The 14,499-nt window shown below is 31.3% G+C and overlaps 1 protein-coding gene across 1 annotated transcript; it reads left to right on the top strand.

Moving 5' to 3' along the window:
* The first annotated feature begins 1,502 nt into the window (after positions 1-1,502).
* LOC143226415 (glutathione S-transferase Mu 1-like) lies at positions 1,503-10,723 on the top strand. Its single transcript, XM_076457350.1, has 7 exons — positions 1,503-1,662; positions 3,546-3,686; positions 4,189-4,270; positions 4,521-4,621; positions 7,824-7,919; positions 9,652-9,762; positions 10,514-10,723. Exons 1-7 carry the CDS (start codon positions 1,621-1,623, stop codon positions 10,619-10,621), a joined length of 681 nt encoding a protein of 226 aa, XP_076313465.1. The 5' UTR covers positions 1,503-1,620; the 3' UTR covers positions 10,622-10,723.
* Positions 10,724-14,499: the final 3,776 nt, after the last annotated feature.

Here is a 14,499-nt window from a genome sequence, read left to right as displayed (position 1 = left end):
AACCCTGACATTTTTCTGTAAACAACAACAACAAAAAGTTTACTGAAAGCTTTCCAAATTTCATATAGATACATAAGTCGTATTGTAACGGAGGGCGTGTCGATACAATCGGAATACGGCTTCACAATATGATGCTCATGTTCTGTCTTTGTGTGGTCACACCTTTGCTTAATGCTCTAATGAGGTTCGTTGGATCACACACGTTTTCTGGTTTTATTAGTCGTACTAGTGTTAAAAGAATTCCAAGTCTAACATTAAAAAGCAAGTATGGAAGTGACTTTTGTGGTGATGCAAAACAATACGAGCGCTATCTGCGCTAGCCGTCCCTAATTTAGTAGTTTAAGACTAGAGGGAAGGCAGATAGTCATCACCATCCATCGCCAACTTTTACGCTAGTCTTTTATCGAGGAATAGTGAGGTTGACTTGTACAAAAGTCCATCCAATAAGAATAAAATAGGCTATTATAGCTACAGTGAAGAACCTTACTTTATTCATGTCGTTTACAAGAAAGACTTAGAGTTTGGCGTCACCAAGTGATGTTACGTGACACGTATACATTTCTTGAGTTATATTTGACGTAATGTCGGGAATTTTGTGTGAACTAGGGAAGGGGGGATATAAAAAGAGAGAGAGAGAGTTGGTTAATTAGTCGCCGTGTTTATTAGTTAGTCAGTTAGTTAATAAGTGAGTTCGGTAAGTGAATTTAGTAAGTGACTGTTAATCTTTATTCATAAGTTAAATCTATCACTCAATTATCGTTAGTTCTTGAAATAATGTAAGTTGTAAAATTTTCATTTGAATGGGTGTGAACAAACATTTCTTGTCATTCCTCCTGGACAAAAAAGGTTCCTTGGTGATTTAGTGGTAAGTTTACGGAATCGCAATATTTAATTTTTCGATTTGAATGCCCGTGGCGCACGGAATGCAGACATTCCATTGTGTGACTTTGCGGTAAAATAACAACAAGAGCTGGAAGAAAAATTTGCTGAAAATAGAAATCTACTTTGGTGTGAAATAATAAAATATCTGGAAATTGAGCTTAAAAACTTTGAAATTAGACAGAATAATTCAAAATTTAATTTTCCACAATCGTAGCATAAAGAGGTGGAAAAAGTAATGATTTTGAATCTCGATATCCGATAATATGCACTATGATATCATTCTAATACAATTTATTTAACTTTTAGCTTTGCTGCTTAGTGTAGTGAATTATCGTCATTGATGTAACTATTCAACTTATTAAGAACGTTATCTATGAAAATATGCTCGTTCTTTACTTCAAGAACAGTAATTTAAAATGTAAATCTGCATTACATGCAGAGAGCTTTTAATTTTGTTTGCTTTTAGTGCAAAGCCACATTAGGCTATTTGCTGTACCTACTGCTGGGATTCGAACGCTTGATTTTGAGTTAAACTCTGAAATTTACCACCGATGCACAGAAAAACAAGAGCTTTTAAGAGATCGGTGTAAAAAGTTATTATTATTATTATTACTGTAACAATAAATTGCAGCGCCATCTTTACTTTGTTGTCTGTTTATAACCCTCAAAACGCGCGGTAATTGCGTGTATGAGTTTGTTCAGCGTTGTCTAGTGGTTAAGAGAGAAGTTAGATAAAGAATGACTACAAAACCGACTTTGGGATATTGGAATATTCGCGGTGTGAGTATTAATTATTTTCGAAAGTAACTGTAACTTATATTAAGTGACTTTTAGGTATGACTTATAACAATACAAGGCCTCAGCTGTCTATGTTAATTTTAAAATTGTAAATTAATATACAAATAAAAGAGTAACAATTGTAAGATATAAATAAAGAAATAGCACTGTAAGTTTTAAAAACTAAGTATTAAGTAAATTATTCATGTGGGTTTCGCACGTTTGCCCACATTTGTTATTTGATATAAACTCAATGTGTATAATTAAAAAATCTGTATTATAAAAGTCTGATTTTATCTATTTTTCTTCCCATATTTTATATTGCTACTCTACCTCCACAAGTCAAATTTAACATAGAAGATTGGGGTCTTGTTCCCCACTATGACCGTATAAGCTTGTAATTTAACATGATTATAACTTTCTGATGTTAACTTTAGTATTCTGTTGTAATGCTGTCACTTAATATTACTACCATTAGTACTAATAGTCGTACTAGTGTTAAAAGGGTCCCAAGTCTAGCATTAAAAAGCAAGTATGGAAGTTATAACTATGTACTTTTCTTCAATTTTGTTAGACCACCTAGATTGTTAGTTTCCTTTGGATTGCTTTTTGTGTGGATTTGGATATTACTGGCTATTAAATTTTGACTGCTAGATAAAAGGTACAGAAGGAATCTATAGGAAACAACTAAAAGTCAAAACACTGAATTTTCCCTCCCAAACTCAAATAGCACCTAATTCATTTCACTTAAGATAAACATTTCAACCATGGGTATGTTTAAGCTTCAAGCCCTTAGAATTAAATAAATGAAGGAAACTTTGTACCATAATATTTGTTTTTTTGATAAATTTACTTTAATTTCAGATGAAGTTGTAAAAGTTTTCTTTCACTAAGAAAGTAAATTTGTATGATTGTGTAGTATGGTCATTAAAGAAAGCATTTTTGTGTATTACACGATTGTGCCTTGCAGGCTGAATCCAGTGTAGTGTTTATGAATTATAATTTTGTCTTGTTAAACATTTTGGGAAAATACAGGCTATAGATTTTAACCTACAAAACATATCTCCACATTGCTATAATTCCTTACATGAGTTTGTGATGGTGAATATTCAGTGAAATTACAGAACCTTTACAAACTGAGAATGCTCACAAATTTTGCAAAACTCCTTAATATCTCAATAAATGATTGGAAAACTGTCTGTTTCAAGGGTGTTTGTATTTTTTGTTTTCTCATTTTTTAGTGTGAGATTTCTTATGACATATAAAATTAACAAAAGTAAAAATTATCATAGTGAAAAATAGCATATCCAAATCTTAGTTTTTCATCCAAGATTTAATTTTACATAGGACATAATAAAAGAAATCAAACATCTTGGCTACCAAACAAACATACAATGCCTTAAGCACAACCATGGGGTGGGTAGTTATGCAATGTTTTCTGGTTTTTGAGGTACTTGCAGAAGTAGGACCCAAATTACTTTGGATATGCCATCTATAAAGTTTTAACTTCAGCTTTGTAGGCTTCACAGAATTCAAAAGGGAGAAAAGAGTAGATGTAAGTTCTCTAGCCCACTGTTCCACATTTTAACCACCTTTTGTTGTCTGCAAGGAGGAGGGGAAAAGTAGCTGCTCAAAAAAGACTAATAATATTCTTTCTGGAATTAAAATTTATGAATTTGTTCTTTTTTACTCTTAGGCATGCAAAACTGAAAAATGATGTTGATTGATATTAAGGTTTGCCGTAAACTGATTTTCTCCAAAGTGTCATAAAACAGCATTTCAAGTTAAAGCTTCACTACTACTTATTTTAACTTAGTCACATAAGGCTAAATATTTTGGTTTTGTTTACATTAAATTAATATTCCATTTTTATATCTTTTATGTAGTTGGCCCAGCCAATCCGACTGCTGCTAGCTTACAATGAAACTGAGTTTGAGGACAAACGATACAACTGTGGTCCCCCACCTGATTTTGACCGCAGTTCTTGGTTGAATGAAAAACATTCCTTGGGACTAGACTTCCCCAATGTAAAATTTTCATCTTAATATAATTGATAATTACATTGTATAGGATTGCAGTTTGAAATGCACGTTGTACTGAAAACTTTGTTTTATTGAAGATGGAACTTTTGTTTTAAACTTTCTTTGCATTTTAAAGCTGGATTAGAAAGCTTTGAGTGTTAACAAATCCTATGTACTTGTGTATAAACACAAAATAGTAAATCAACACTGATTTTTAAGTATTATGAAATTATTTTATTTAAAGAACGTGATGCATAGTTTGAAAATATTTTTATTTGAATAAACTTGATCAGCATATCACTTTTCCTTTGAAATGTATATTTTGTACATAAAATAATTTCACATTTTATAGGTCATTGTTTTTCAGTTTAATAAAGTTGTTAATTTCTCTTAATTTGCACCCTTAAAAATAACTTAACTGTAGAAAAGAAAAATTGGATGTCCTTAAAAGATAAGCTGAACATAGCATGTGCCTGAATGCAGTTTCCAGCTAATATTTTTTCTTTAGCTACCATATTATATTGATGAAGACACCAAAATCAGCCAAAGTGGTGCCATCTTGTGTCATCTAGCAAGGAAATATAAAATGGGTGAGTGATTGTGTTACTGTATTTCTCTAATCAAATGAAATGCATGTTTTTTTAATGATATAACTGTAAAATACCTGATAATTAGCTTGAGACCAAATCACTAGAGAATGTTTATTTTGGAGGGAGGTGTAATTTGCATATTGTGACCTATCTATCCTATAGTATTTTATGTATCTTATATTATTGTTTAATTTTAATATTCTGTTTGTGGAAATATTGTAGATAAAGAAAGTCTTTATTATTCCTTCAGATGGTGAAACCGAACAGGAGAAGATAATGATTGATATGGCTGAACAACAGCTGGTAGATTTTAGAATGGGCTTTCTCAGACTTGTCTACTCTCCAGATTTTGTAAGTTTATTTTCATAATAAGATCAATATAGTGATTGTTTTTGTGTTCATAATGTGTGAACTGACTATATTGAAAAGATAATCAAATTAATCCTTTCTAGTTTTTTTTATTGTTCCTGCTAAACTTAGGAGTTACTGTTGTTAACTAGAATGTTCCCCTCAACCTAGACTACAAAATTATTCAGTTGCATCTACAGTCTTAAAATGTGGTTAATATAATTGAAACATATTTATATCATTCTAAACAGACTTCTTAAATTACATAAATACAATTTATTTATTTAGCAAGATTTTCTCTTGTGGTATAATAAATTCTGTTAACTTTCTTTTATAGTTCAGGGTTAAATTAGGACCAGTTTTCACATTCAGCCATCAAACTTATTTTTAATATCTGCTTTGCTACTTGTGAATTGAATTTAAAAGTAAATGTGTTTAAATGATATTTCTTTAATCGGTACTAGAATGCACCTAAGTTTTCATAATTCTCTATAAATCACACTATACTGTATTGTGGATGTATTAAAACAAAGATTTGGGTCCAAATGACTAGTATCGCTGAATATTTTGTATAAATCACCTTTTATAAGATACGTGACTTGGCCTACTTTTACAAAAGTACAACAAAAGTTTAAATTGTAAAATAATCCACTATTTTTAGTATTCATTGGAATACTTATTTCTTTAGCTTATTAAAAAAAAAAAATTCTGTTTAACTCATTGTAGCTTAGAATAAATATCCAGAATGTCTGCTATATAGCTGCTGAATTATTATAAATTCAAGAGTAAGATATCTAATAATACTTAATACTTGGTTATTAAATATAGTAAATGTCAAGGAAAATCTGTTTGAATAAGTTTGTCTTCATACAGTTCTCTGTATTCTTGCATCACTTAAGAATTCCATGTCTGTTGCTATATCTTAATCCATTAATTTATTCTTTTAGTTTTTCATATACTAAAACCTTGAACATTTTAAGGTAGGTGTAAATAAATTAAACCTTGTGCAAATGGCTCTGCATAATATACATGAGTTTGTCTACATTTGCACATATTAAGTAGTTGCACTATAACTTTTGAGCATGTTACATCACAAAATTTGGTAAACCATGAGTGAAGATTACAACAATTTATACAAAAATAAACAGATTTTTTGATGAAATATATGTAAAGATTTGTGAAAATAATTGTTTCGTTACTAGTCTGAGTGCAAAAGAAGTTTGTTATGATTAAAAACTTGTTCGTCCCCCAAAATCTCATTTTCGTAATCTCTTAAACCTCTTAAATACATTGTTTTCAGTAAAACTGTTATTTTTCATACTTGAACTGTGTTAAGTCTGTCACTTAACTACCCTTTTAACAGTCATAAAAAGGAATTTTTTTTTTTTTCTTGCTAGAATGACAAAATTGTAATAAATGTTTAGTCTAAGCAGGTAAAATCTTTTAATGCTATGTGAACATGTATATTTATTACATTGGGTTTCCTCTTGTGCCTACCTAAGATAACATTGCTTGCACTGTTATCAGTGCAATGATAACTAACTGTATTACTGAAGTAAATACAGTGCACATGTACCCAGGTTACATATTCTGTAATGACTGATCTTTTGTCTATCCTGTCCTGGCTGTGTTATAGTGAACTTTTTTTGTAATAGTCACATTTCAATTATTATACATTAGATTTACTTAAATGAATTATTAAACTTATTTTTGAAAAATAGAACAAATAAATCAAGTAAAGCAAACAATTATTTCTTGTTACAACCTTTGTACTTGGTTGTTGCTGGATATAGGTTGCTCAACTGTCTAATTTCTCACATTGAGGACATTAATTATTTTTAAAGTTTACAGTTATATAATAAATCATAAATGGCTACACTGACATTCAGTTTACTTTTCAGGACATTATTTTTCTTAAAAAAACCCTCGGGTTCTCAGAATGGTACACAAGCAAAGGCTTAAGTTTTAAGTCCACACTTGCATTAGAGTTAGCCTGTCCTTCATTGGTTTGTCCTAGCAGTGACTTCTCCTTGGTGATGTAGGTCCTCTTTGGCATTTTCTTCCTAAAGAGGTCTGTCTCATCACAGTTGAACACTTGGGGAATAAAACCCTCAGCTTCTACATAGTCTTTAAATTCCCTAACAAATTTATCAGCAGTGTCTTTTGTAGAATTGGCACCTTCCCCCTGTCTCACCATACTATGTATGCCACTTCCTAAATTTTTCAAACCACCCCTACTAGCCTTAAAGTCGTCATTTATATCAGCACTTGTTCCAGGGGTGTTTTCCAGGAGGTCAGCATGCAACTGCTTTTTCTCAGAAATGCTATCACCAGCTAACTGTTTTTCATTTACCCAAATCAACAACAGTTTTTCTACTTCTTCCATTGTTTGTGATCTTTGTTTCGTAAGCACTGTCACTCCTTTTGCAACATCAGCTCCTTTGATGAACTCTTTATTTTTCAGTATGGTGCAGACTGTAGACTTCACCATACCAAACTGTGTAGCAAGGTCAGACACGCGAACACCACTCTCATACTTCGCTACGAGATCTTTTCTCACCTCTATTGTGTCTCTAAAAACTTTTCTTTTTGGTTTGCTGCTTATCCTTCTTTAACCCCATGGTGGCTTATTTAATCAGAATATTTAAAAAACAACAAAAAGAAAAATGAGAACGTTCACAGCAGATTTTAGTGGGGGTGTGGACTGAGCGACAGGTGCGGGTAAAATGTTTTGGGCAAGCTTGGTGTGGGCCAAAAATGAAGGGCCGTTCAGGTTATTTTGGGCCTTGACAGCTTGGTTTCGGAACAGTTTATGTTCAACAACCAAATTGTTTGAGAACTGAGGTAACAATTAATTTGTTGCTGATGTGTATGAACTTGCAGACATAACAAACATCTAAACTTAAACAATGCTGCATTGAACATACCAAGTGCCTCACTAAAATGTATAAATCTTTTAACATTTTTTAAATGCAGAAATTAAGTCCAAAATAATGTTAAAGTTTGAATAAAAACTTGCAATTTGACATATTGAAAAATTCATAAAATGGTAGTTCAATAAAATTTTGAAAGTGAACAAATTTGATGGCATGGCCTTTGAACCCTGATTTGAAGGGAAAGGATTAATATATTTTAATTTTTAAACTTGGTGTACATTAATTTTTCAAATTCTGTATTGTAAGTGAAGAAATAACTTCTTCTGTAGGAAAGTCTTAAGGATGATTATTTGAAAGATCTACCTAACCAACTGAAACTGTTCTCTGACTTCCTGGGAAAGAACAAGTGGTTTGCTGGAGACAAGGTAATAGTTAGATTTGGAGTATAGTTCTTTGGATGTTTAAACTCTACTGTTTTTGAGCTAATTTTAAAAAATATACATAGTGTAATAAAACAATCTTGCATCAAAATTTAGTGTATTGACATTAATAAATCTTAAATGAAATCTGATGTTTGAAAAACATGTTTAAATTTCAGTGACACATCCTTATATATTTGATTAATTTCCTGTAAGAATAAACACTTACTATTTTATTCACATCTTAAACCTTTTTACCTAAGATTATCTCAAATGTTTTTGGATCTATATGCTAATGTACACTAACTTCATGTAAATATTAGACTACATGAAGCTCCAAAGTATAATATGCATTCTAATTTTCATAAATGAGGAGTTAAGTTTGACTTATTACAATAAATATGGACCTACAACTTTGCAACACTGGTCAAAGCAACCCTTTAACAAGAATGTTAGTGCCTGTGTAATCTCCAATTGCTTGTTTTCTTTAGTACTTGCCTTTTTTCTAATTGTGGCTGGCAAATGCCCATTGAACACAATCCATTTAAAGCTGGTAGAGAAGTACTGCAAACTTATTTGGACTCAGAATTTGAAGGCTTCATTGAAAATTATTTGTAGTTTTGAATATCAAACAATGAAACAAATACTAGTTTTATATTTCCAAATCTTTCTAAGTATGAATGAAAATCTTAAAAATTTGAGTTAGCCTCCTGATTATCTTATTTCAAGAAACATGTTTAAACATACTAAAAATGAATGAAAACTGGAAAATAATTCTCATTTGTGTTATGTCTTAGTTAATAACTACACCATTAAAGTGCAACATTTTTAGTAATTGGACATTATCATTCACAAGTTTTCATAAGATGACCTGGATTGGCTGCAAAGTAAAAAAAAAAAAAAAAAAAAAACTGTTGTATTGCAAATCTAAACACTATTTGACCACTTGAAATCAATCTAGTTCCTGGAATTTGTGATCTCCAATCCTTGGTTTCATCTGTCAGAAGAATAATTTGTTCTTTGCTAATTTCTTTCATGTGGTGTGAATCCTAATTTTTATTAAAACTTAATTTCTATTTTTTAAACATTTTCCATACTTTTATTTTTGTTTTTTGTCACTGTCCAGACATTAAGTTAATTTTACTGAAACATTAAAGTTTAATTGTATTTCTTGTTTTATACATTCATAAAGTAAAATATCCCCAAACCTTTATATAATCTTATTGCTTGCTGCCCACACTGTACTAGAAATGAAATGGTTACAACAGCACATGGAAGAATATACTAAACATATCGTGGAAGACCAGTCATGTTACTGAACTCCTTTTACGTATCGCTCATTCAATTATTCCATAATTCATAGTTTGCCCTTGAAGAAAGGTCATTCTTTCAAAGGTGGTAGTTGTAGGGTTTTCATCAATTTATATGCACCCTAAATTCTATATTAAATTTTAGTGAAAAAACAGAATGCATCTTTGGAAAATTACAGTTAAGTGAAATTGGTAAATTGTTCACTCTGGATTGTATTCTTTTGGTCAAATTTGCTAATACTGAACCCTGGGATGTTCTGTTATTGATAGTATACCATTGTTATGAATACAGTAAATCCTATAGAAATGTCAAGAACAAAGTATTAAATCCTTGTTTAGTGTCCTGAGGTTATATATTCAATGTTTTCTCCTAAGCCAGTAAGAAGTATGTGAAACTGGCATTAAAATGCATTATTCAATGTATCTAGTTGTCATATGTGGACTTCATCATCTATGAAATGCTGGATCAACATAAACCTTTGGCTCCTGACTGTTACAAAGACTTTCCAAATCTCAAAGAATTTCTTGAGAGATTTGAGGTCAGTTTTTCATAAGGATTTTAAGTGCTACTTTAGAAGTTGTGTACTGTTTTAGTTAAATTAGTATTACACTTGTATAGTTCTGTTTCATTGTTTTAATAATATTTAACAATGCAAAGTTTTGAGAACCTATGCTCAGTAAACTTGTGTGCTTGGTTAAATAAAGTGCGAGTGTGGTCACTGTTTTAACTAGTTGACAAAGTGCTATTAATTTTGTAGTTAAATGTGGCTTAATTATTAACTTTTTTTTTTTTTTTTTTTTATACAAGAAACTACAAAACGACTAATACTCATGTAGTTTATTTTGTATATTTGGAAATGAACTTAATGCTGTTTCAATTTTGTACTACAGAATTTCAACTGAAACTTTCCTTTGAAGGAACTTTTTGTTAATCTCATTGGAAACTTTTTATAGCATTTTTCATCTGTAAAGAAGTAAATAGTGAACCTAAAGAAAGAGTTAAGTAATTTGTTTCTGAAACTGTCATCATATTTCTGTTTAGCACCAATTATAAATATTTTGTATATAAATTTTGGAACTCCTGTTAATTACGTACAATCAGTTATTGTGTGTAATATTTCTATAAATGTATTAATGATGTATGAAATAAAATTTGATACTTTGCATTTTGTTACACTAATACAACTTATGTTAACTGTGGGACAGATTGAATATTCTTCAGGTGGACATTCTGGGATCCTGATTCTTCAGGTGATTTTATAGAATAAATAATGGTTCTTTGTTTTTTAGGGTCTACCAACAATCCAGTCGTACATGAAGTCTGACAAGTACATCAAGTGGCCATTGAATGGTGACATGGCAAAGTTTGGAAGTAGACTCCAGTCTCCTCCACAGTGAATATCAGCCAGCTCTGAAATAGCAAAGCTTGAACTATTAAATGTGACAAGAAATGTCTCCTTTTGTGATCAAATTTAAATAAATATTTTTCCCTGAAATAAACCTGCTTCTGTATTTTGTTCTCATTTATAATTAAATGTACTATTTCATTTTATTTGAATTACTTCACAAAATTATTTCGGCCACCTCTTAATGTATCCCTAAACTGACTTGTGAGTTCAAGTTAAAACTAAGGTGATTAACCAGTATTTTAATTTTCAAAAATATTTGTTAATATCCTCAATCTCTTGTAAAATCACCTTCATTAGAACACAAAAGTCTTTCATCTGTTAGCATGAACTCAAATGACCAGTGATGCACTCCACACTCTGAAGAAGATAGTTACTTCCTTCCCTTAGCTATCCTTTGTCTTATGATTACAACAACTTCCTCACACCAATACTTGTGAATATTCTGTTTGAGCCAAGCAGCAACTCGCTCAATTACAGCAGAAAACAAGTATTTTAAAACCTTGGAAAATTCACTGAAATGTATAAAACATTATCAACATTACATAATAGCATGTGATAATCACGAGTGCACAGCATAAACGTACCTCATTAAGCGACCTTAAAATGTACAGATAACGATGAACACTTGACATCTCTCTAACATTGTTAATCTTTCAGACAACTCTCTAAAACAGAACTGTTCCCTGAGTAAAGGTTTTAACTTTTGCCCAAATAACTTGCTAATGAGTGAACTTTTTTCTGATCTTCATGAATTCTCTAGAAAATTATGGCTTCACAATTTTTCCACAACTAACCCTGCCCAACTGCAAATCAACATACACCTAACTTTGAAGTCCTTATGGACACCTCCACCAAATAGAGAACCACCTTGTATTAAAGGTGTAGAAAATGGCACAATACAGACTCGAATCTTCCAAGGAATGTTCTAATATTAATCAAAATGAAAGAAGTGCTTTAAATTGAACAACAATACCATAATAACACCAGAAGACAAGGGTAAAGCTTTTGTTATTCTTAAGAAAGATGACTATTGCAGAAGCTGGTTAGCAACTAGAGGATGCTAATTTCTATTTAAAACAAAAAAACGAACTCTTGATCCTACAACTGTTTATTAAGACCAAAACTCGAGCTTGAATATCTCCTCAAGTAATAAAATTAACAAAAACCTTTCTGTATTTGATACCCATACAAGCTTTTCCTGGTACATTTTACCTCTTGAGTAAAATATACAAACCAAATAATCCTGGCAGACCCATAATTTCTAATACAAACATGACTGCTGAAAAGCTATCTGCTTTTGTTGAGCAACAATGCATTCTCCCTGCTTACATGAAAAATACAACCCACTTTCTTAACATCATGGATATTTATACTGGTCGACAGTTACCACCCAATAGTCCTCTTTGCACAATGGATGTTTCTTCCCTTTACACCAATATTCCACATGATGAAACTCAAGTCTGCATTAAACCTTTCTAACCCATCAAAATCTCAAACAATAACTGGTTTTTAACTCTGAAGAACTTTGAATTTAATAACAAGCATTACATTCAGGTTAACAGTACTGCAATGTACACCAAAATGGCTCTAATTATGCCAACATTTTTATGGGTCATGTTGAAAACAAGCTTCTACCTGTAAAACCACATGTATGGAAATGTTACATAGATAACATATTTTTCATTTGGACAGCTGGTTTTCAGTCACTTAACGAATTTATGCATGAAACTCCTTTAACAAAACAAACAGGTTTACTTACCTATGTAGATTAGCTTTCTTGATGCCAGGTTTTCTAAAAAAATGGAATTTTACACTGACTTGTACAAAAAAAACCTACAGACTTCCACCCCTCTCACTCTAAACAAAAACTGCCTACAGTCAAGCTCTAAGGATACAAAACAAACCATGTTGCAAAGAAGATATGAAGATACCAAAATCAACAGGCAGATTGAAAAAGCTAACAACACTCGGTGGAAAAACATCTTAAATCAGAGTAATACCAAATTTTGAATCGTAATTCCTCTTATTACTATGTATCAGCTTAAACTTGAATGTTTCACAAATTCTAAATAATGTGACGGTCAATCCCACTTTGTTGGTAAAGAGTAGCCCAAGAGTTGGCGGTGGGTGGTGAACTAGCTGCCTTCCCTCTAGTCTTACACTGCTTTCGGCTATCTCTCACAAATTCTAAAAAAACATTTTCATCTCTCACAGCTCAAAGATTGTATTAACAGATATTTTCTGAAAGGCAGAAGTCTTAAAAGATATCTTTTTCACACAAAAATGAACTACATCTTACCCAAAAATGGTTGTTGTCTATGCAGTAAAGCTTGTTGTCAAACCACTGACTCATTTTCTAACGAGCACAATCAAAGAAAGTTTAAAATATCTAAAGAAATTACTCCCAAAACAACAAACACTTTATTTTATACAGTATAAAAATACAATCACCAATATGTAGGGATATACACAAACAACTCTTATAGAACATTTCAGCCACCATAAATTTATTATCATCGGAAAAGATTTCCCTGTTGCTCAACACTTGAACCAACCTGCTCATTCTATTAATGATGTTACTGTCTTTAGCCTTGAAACAGGAATCAAAACTAAAGCAGATAGAGAAATAAAAGAAGCTTATTGGATTGATAATCTAAACACTGTTCAACCTTTCAGAATTAATCTATTTTCTGGAATTGGTGATCTTCATTCATTAGTTTCGTTTCTGTCAGAGAAATAATTTAATTCTTTGTTCATTTTTCATGTAATATTAAACTTGAATTTTCTAAAATTAACTATTTGTTTAAGATCGTTTTTCATTCTTGTTTTTATAAATTGATTAGTATAATACATCTTTTCCAGTCAGTTTCCAGATGCCATTATTATTTTATTTAAACACTTAAATATAGTTTAAAATACATATATTTAGCCATTTCTAAATTAAAATATCCCTAACACCTCTTCACACATACTCTTGCCATTGGCTATATTGTACAAGAAATGAGATGTTTATAATAGCACATAGAGAAATAAACATTCACTGGAAAATCAGATGACCTTCGCGATGTTACTAAACTCCCTCTATACATATCACTCATTTGATTGCATCACTACTCCCAGTTTTCCCCTGAAGAAGAAAGGTTTTTATTTTATAAAGTTCTATTAGTCATCTATAAGTATATTTCAGATTCCAAGAAGGAATGCTAAGTGACCTAACTTGCAGCACTTGATATCAAATATTTTAACCTTTATAAAAGTGGACTGTGTGGTTATTGTTCAATAGCTAACAGGTCAAATTAGATAGAATAACTCTCTCTCTAAAGTGATACAATACATCAACCACAAGCAGGGAAAATAGATATACCCAACTTCTTGAGCACCATCAATTTATTACCTAAACTACTACCACCACATCAGTATCTTATTTACACATTGAATAACTTTTGTTTCTTTCAGGTGTAACATTTACTATCTTGACTTAACTCATATATCCAGTTGAAGTAGGGTAATTTAGTTAACTGAAATGTGTATTATATTTTTTCTTACATAAAAAACAAAACCAAATGACTAAAAATATTTCTTGGTTCTGATAATACTAGAATGTAAAAGAGTCAAGGTTAATCAGGTAAAAACAAGTTCTTATTATCTTAAAAGGAAAAGTTATTGAAATAAAGTAAGGCTTGGAAAAATTACCCATGGCTTTGACAATCCAAAACAAAAGTTTCATTTTAAAATACAGGGTGGCCCGTAAGTCCCTACCCCATCCATATGTATCCAGTGTATCTGTGTGGATCCACCAGTATTCTTGCGCTCATGTACTTGTCACAATACGCTCTTCAAGTGTAAATGGGCTTATATCGGCCATAT

Source organism: Tachypleus tridentatus, chromosome 9, assembly GCF_004210375.1.
Source record: "Tachypleus tridentatus isolate NWPU-2018 chromosome 9, ASM421037v1, whole genome shotgun sequence".
Lineage (NCBI taxonomy): Eukaryota > Metazoa > Arthropoda > Merostomata > Xiphosura > Limulidae > Tachypleus > Tachypleus tridentatus.
Note: the sequence above shows the minus strand (reverse complement) of the source record. Positions and strands in the feature narration are given on the sequence as shown.

What these genes read in the sequence shown, in the direction of transcription:
- LOC143226415 (XM_076457350.1), top strand. Translation starts at nt 1,621, where the DNA reads ATGACTACAAAACCGACTTTGGGATATTGGAATATTCGCGGT. An exon ending in GATATTGGAATATTCGCGGT is followed by an intron (nt 1,663 to 3,545) that starts GTGAGTATTAAT and finishes TCTTTTATGTAG; the next exon opens with TTGGCCCAGCCAATCCGACT. An exon ending in TTGTCTACTCTCCAGATTTT is followed by an intron (nt 4,622 to 7,823) that starts GTAAGTTTATTT and finishes CTTCTTCTGTAG; the next exon opens with GAAAGTCTTAAGGATGATTA.